Raw genomic sequence first — 5,739 nt, forward strand, 5'->3', positions numbered from 1 at the left:
TATGCCGAGGTGAGTGCTGCACATCCGTCCATCCCTTCGTGTGTCCATTCAATCAGCTATGGCTCTCACTGTCCTAGGAGAAGAAGCCTGGTGTGACTCAGCCCCACCAGAGCTGCCTTGGCCGCATCGGTCATGTCCGAGGCCAAGCAGCCTCCAGAAAAGCCTAAGTCATCCCTGTTGGCTGGCCGCTTCACAGGTCCGTCCATCCGTCTGTCTGTCTCTCTCTCCCGCAGCTCTGGATGGGCACACACCCCCGTGGTGATGCCATCATCCGGGATAACCGCATCTCCCAAAAAACGCTGGGCCAGTGGATTGCTGACAACCCTGCCTGCCTGGGGGTGAAGGTGAAGGACGCCTTCCAGGGCCGCCTGCCCTTCCTCTTCAAGGTCCTGTCGGTCAACACCGCCCTCTCCATCCAAGCACACCCCAACAAGGTAAAGAGACCCTCAGAGTGTTGGGGGGTAGCCCCGGCTGGACCCCATGTCCCCAGGGAGGTAACCCAGCTCCTCTGTCCCCCGTCTCCAGGAGCTGGCGGTGAAGCTGCACGCCCAGTTCCCCGAGCACTACCCTGATGCCAACCACAAGCCCGAAATGGCCATTGCTCTCACCCCCTTTGAGGGCCTGTGTGGCTTTCGGCCAGTGGAGGAGATCGTCGCCTTCCTCCAGAGTAAGGATGACGAAGGAGGGCGGTCGCAGACCCCCACGCCACCTTCCCTCCCCGCGGTGGCTTCAGGGTGGGGACTGTAGCCGTGCTTACCTCAGGGTGGGGATGCCGGGTTTGCCCCATGGTGGTGGCCACCAGGGGTGACTTGCTCTGGCTGCCCTTGGCAGGTGTCCCTGAGCTGCGGGCGCTGATTGGGGAGGTGGCAGCAGAGCAGCTGGAGCGCAGTGGCAGCGATGACCCCCGTGGTGTCTCGGCTGCCCTCCGCGTCTGCTTCACCCGCCTGATGAAGAGCGAGAAGAAGTTCTTCGTCGACCAGCTCAACATGCTGGTGAAGAGGATCTCCCAGGAAGGTGGGTCCTTTTGGGGGCTGCATTTAGGGGAGGGGATGAGACACCCCTCTGCCCCCCTCCCCAACACTGTGTCTGGTTTCTGCCCGCACAGCGGCAGAAGGGAAGGACACGTCAGGGAGCAACGGGGACCTGCTGCTGCGCCTGCACTCCCAGTACCCGGGGGACATTGGCTGCTTCACCATTTATTTCCTCAACCTGGTGAGGCTGGAGCCGGGGGAGGCCATGTTCCTGGGAGCCAACGAGCCCCACGCCTACCTGCACGGAGGTGAGCATCATGGGGGGCTTTCCTCACCCAGGACCTCGCAGGGTGGCCACGGTCTCCTGCAGAAGGTTGCCCCCTCCCTGGGCTGTGCGGGAGGGCTGGGGGTGCGGGGAGGGCTGACGGCGTTGTCTCGTCCCCGCCGACTACCGGGCGTGCATGCGGTGCGCGCCGGGCTCACCCCCAAATTCATCGACGTGCTCACCTTGTGCGAGATGCTCAACTACACGCCGGCACCCAGCAGCTCCAAGATCTTCCCGGCTGCGCAGAGCCAGCTCGACCCCAGCGTCTACCTCTACGACCCGCCTGTGCCAGACTTCACCATCATGAGGATAGAGGTGAGCGGTGACAGCGAGGTACCGGGGTCCCCAGGCTGAGGTCCCTGGGCTTGTGCTGCTGTGGCCCGGGCCCAGCAAAGCATGGGAACACAGGCGGTCCCCTTCCAGTTCTCCAAAAAGAAGAGAAGCTGGAGGAGACTCCAGCTCCACTCCCTTTCCATTGCAGGTCCCTGCCTCCATCAAGCTGTACCTGGTCTCCGCTGTGGATTCTGCCAGCATCTTGCTGGTGATCCAAGGGACGGCTGTGGGCACCTCCACAGCTGCAGCCTCTGAAATGAGTCTGCGGCGCGGCTCCGTGCTCTTCATCTCCGCCAACGAGAGCATCTCCCTCCACCTCTCCTCACCCGATGGGGTGCTGAAAAAAAAATCCCTCCTCTGAGCGGGACCCGGGATGCTTCCCACATTCAAGTAGCTAGAAACTGGCCTGGACAAAGTCACCTTGCTTGGAAGTTGCCCTCTCCATCTATTAACCGCCCCCCTAAACAGCTCCCACCCCATGTGTAGAGAACAAGTCCACAAATTGACTCCTTGGGCGGGCAAGAGGAAGAGCATTTTCCCTCGCAGCTCATGAGCCACCTCCTCATAGCATCGTCCTCCCTGGGTGCTAATGACATACATTGACTCTTTTTATTAACTTTTTTCCCCCTCCTTCCCTCTCGCTGAGAAGCAGCAGGGAAGCCCAAGGTCTGCACCCCAGGTGTAAAAGGGGGCTGCTCGGCAGGGCAGTGGAGCTGGAGAACCTCCAGCGCTGTGAATAAAGTGGTGACTTTGTCCTCAGCACAGGGCAGCGTGGTGTAGGGAGCAGGAGGAGGATGGGGAGAAGCCCTGGGTCAGGGAAGAAGCCCAAGCGAGGGGAGCGGGGCTCAGCCCCCCGCCACAGCACCAACACACGCTCCCAGTAATGAGATCCAGTTTATTGAGTGCTCCATTCCACAATGAAAATACAAAAAAACCACAAACAAACAAACAAGCCCAGTTCAGGTCTCTAGACATCAAATATTTAAATAAGGTTTCTTTGTAAGAAGCTGATTGTCCTCCGGAGTACGACAGGACCATGATTTAAGGCAGCTTTTAAGGTTCGCAGCAGGTAGACACTCCAGCCACCCCAAATCCGCACCCAAAAGGAGCCATGCAGAGCTTGCGGGGGTCTGTGTGGTCCACCCCATCGTATTTTCTCCCTCAGAGCTGCAATCTTTGGTTCAAATCAGCCCAGGTTTTAGGAGGAGGAAACCCAGCTGCGATTAATTGCGAGTAGCACAAGCTCAGTAAACGAAGCAGCTCTGCCAGCCGACCCCAACCTTGCTGGCTTGGCCTCAGCCCGCCAGGGAGGAAGAGGCACTAAAGCGAAAATAAATAGAAAAGGGGCAGAAAACTGCCCCACACCACAGCAGTTTGACCCCACCATCAACCACCTCTTCATCAGGAAGGACAGCCCGTGTCCAGGGCCAGGTCCTGATCCTCACTTAAAGGAGGAAAAGAAGAGGTGACACAAACAGAAAAGCGTTTGCTGCTGCACCTCCCAATTCCTTCCCTTTATACCCCAGAGAGGTGTCTGAGCTCTGCCTCTCCTCCCTCTCCACTCCAGCCAGGCGACAGGTCACCTAAACGTCACCGTGCCACCTCTTCCTGGTATTGCTGAGTGTAAGGAAAACCCCTTTGGGGTTGGTTGGCTGCTGCTGCTCACGACGAGCAGCATCATTTGGTCCTTGTGTCCCCGTCCCACGGGACAAAGCCATCCCACAGGACACAGAAAGTGCTGGTGTTTGACCTGTTCTTGCACGGCCCCGGCCGAGCGGTGTCTACTGGATCACACAGGGGAGAGAGTCACCGAAACAACAAGGGCAGGAAGAGGAGGCGACGGGTTTCGGAGGGATGAGATCCAGATCTTCATCATCGGGGACCTCGTCGAGGTGGTACCCGTCCTGCAGCAGCTGCCGGCTCAGGTCCTGGTTCACTTGCTGGAGGGTGGGAAACGAGGCAGAATTGGTTAAAATTAGTCCCAGTTTTATTAAAATTTAGGTCCCAGGGCTTGCTGCAAGCATGAAGAGCATTGCATCCTCCCTCCAGTGCCTTGGCACATAGGGAAGCAGCAAAACCAGAGCAGAGAAGACAAAAACAAAAGAGCAAAGAGCTGCAGCACCCTCGCACTGGTGGAGCTTATCAGCTGCCCCGCTGCAGGGTCTGGGGGTGGACGATGCTTTAGGTGAAAAGGGTGAAGCAGAGGTCTGCTCATACGTGCCCTGTAGGGTGATGCTTCATTTCACCCGCTGTAGAGACCCCGAGGCTTTAATGGGGACAAGGGGACCCGTGCTGTCGGGGTCAAAGCCCTGGACTTGCCTCTGCAGAGGAGTAGCCTGAGGAACATCTGGATCCTGGTTCCCCGTCACTGGGAGAAGAAGGAAGCAGTCAGAGGCGACCGGGAAGCAGCAGTTTCACTTGGGATGCAGACAAGGGAATCACAGAGGGTGGGGGAAAAAGGGAGCTGGCAGCAGAACCCCAAAGGATTTGTTAAATTTGGGACAACAGAAGAGTTTTACTGCTGAGAGGCACGCAGTGCAAGTGAGGATGCTTTACAAGGAAAGTAGAATCCCAAAAGGAAAATGAATTCCCCCCAAAAAAGGCAGCTGTGAGTCTGCAACACCCTCCCAACCCCAAATCCCCAGATATTCACCAAGTCCCCACCTGTCTGAATCGAGGGAGACCAGGTTTTCATCCACCATCTGGCTGAGCGCCATGTAGCCCTTGTTAAACTTCACTGACCTGCCAGAAAGCAGAGGAGCGAGCCCACGACGGGTGTTTTGGTGTGGAAATGCAGCCACGAGCAGAAAAGCCAGGGCAGGAATCCCAGTCCTGAATGTCCCTTCCCACCCAAGCACTGTCCAGGGCCACCACCAGCTAGAAATAAACTCCATCTAGGCTACCTGATCAAATCCTTTACACCAAAACATCCCCAAAACAAAAAGAAGGACCATGGCCGTGTTTCAGCAAATTCCAACTTTTGCAGGAAAAGCGTTCTCTTTTCTTACACTGGATGTTGAACGCAGAGTCAGCACATTAAGGTCCCAAAGTAATTTATTTATTCCTCCCAGTCTCCCCAGGGAATGTGAAAAACACATGCCAGGAGAAGGAAAACGGGATCAGACCTTTTAGGTGCCAGCTTGGGGCGGTGCGGTGCGGGTCCCCCCAGCAGCCCCTGCCTTCGCAGCGCTGCCTTCGCCAACTCGCGCTGCCGCTCTGAAAGCCAAGCACAGGGGCAGAGCTGAAAACCTCCATGGGTTTTCCACATTTAATTTTTTTTTTGTATGGTTTTATCACACTAAGGAATAAAAAGGCTTTCAGTGACTCCCCACATCCTGGCAGAGTACCTGGGGTGACACCGAGCATCACTTACGGAGCCTGGAGTGAATGGAGGGAGCTTTGCTCATGATGTACGGCCCCCTCTTCTCCACTGCATCTGCTGCCTTGGTCAGCCTCTTGCTTTCAGCCCAAATCAGCTAACAAAAAAAACCCATAAACCAAAAAACAACCAAAACAAAACCAAACCAAACCACACACAAAAAAACCCAAACACAAACAATCCCAACAAACAAGGGAAAGAAGCAAATTTAGTAGTGTTTCAGTGGGGATGAAGTAAACTGGAGTCATTTCAGAGCACGGGAACTTAATGTCAGCGGGGAAACTGGCTGGGGAGGGGAAGGAGGGGGCGGGCAGAGGAAGAGGAAAAAGCAGATCTATGAGCAGATCATGGGATTATTTGGGAATGGCAACGCTAAATTAAAAGCGCCCATGCTGACCGGCAGTTTCTTAGCAAGCGTAACCCCAATAATAATCGGGAGATGATGCGACGGAGGAGGTTTAACTAGCAGGTTCAGCAAATCAAATATAAGAATACTTTATTTTAGTTTCGACACAGGTTTTGAGCCTCTCAAGCTTTCACCCGGGCAATAATAAAACCACATCACTGAAACAAAAGCAGCGTCATATAATCGGGTCTGAGGGTCAGGGCTTTAAGGAAAAGCCTCCCCTGTCTGTAAGGCGTTTAGTCTCAAGGACAGCCGAGGGGCGAAAAGTTCTACAATTAAAAGAACTAATGAGGAAAACAGGGGAAAAAAAAACAGACAACGGGGT

General features: G+C 55.5%; 2 protein-coding genes across 2 annotated transcripts; one reads left to right on the top strand and one right to left on the bottom strand.

The window, feature by feature from the left end:
- Nucleotides 1-239: 239 nt before the first annotated feature.
- Nucleotides 240-1,990, top strand: MPI (mannose phosphate isomerase). The gene is made up of 5 exons (XM_010192492.1): nt 240-434; nt 526-667; nt 832-1,014; nt 1,106-1,611; nt 1,778-1,990. Exons 1-5 carry the CDS (start codon nt 240-242, stop codon nt 1,988-1,990), a joined length of 1,239 nt encoding a protein of 412 aa, XP_010190794.1.
- A 1,420-nt stretch (nt 1,991-3,410) lies between these two features.
- On the bottom strand, nt 3,411-5,105 carry FAM219B (family with sequence similarity 219, member B; the record flags this gene model as incomplete). Its single annotated transcript, XM_010192493.1, has 5 exons — nt 3,411-3,569; nt 3,949-3,997; nt 4,294-4,371; nt 4,755-4,845; nt 5,003-5,105. Coding segments are annotated over 5 exons (480 nt in total), but the record flags the coding sequence as incomplete, so codon positions are not given.
- Nucleotides 5,106-5,739: the final 634 nt, after the last annotated feature.

This window comes from Mesitornis unicolor, unplaced genomic scaffold (assembly GCF_000695765.1).
Source record: "Mesitornis unicolor isolate BGI_N332 unplaced genomic scaffold, ASM69576v1 scaffold28819, whole genome shotgun sequence".
Classification (NCBI taxonomy): Eukaryota; Metazoa; Chordata; class Aves; order Mesitornithiformes; family Mesitornithidae; genus Mesitornis; species Mesitornis unicolor.

Coding starts and splice junctions, on each gene's coding strand:
- MPI (XM_010192492.1), top strand. CDS start 240: ATGGGCACACACCCCCGTGGTGATGCCATCATCCGGGATAACCGCATC. Junction 668..831: donor GATCGTCGCCTTCCTCCAGA/GTAAGGATGACG, acceptor TGCCCTTGGCAG/GTGTCCCTGAGCTGCGGGCG. Junction 1,015..1,105: donor GAAGAGGATCTCCCAGGAAG/GTGGGTCCTTTT, acceptor CTGCCCGCACAG/CGGCAGAAGGGAAGGACACG.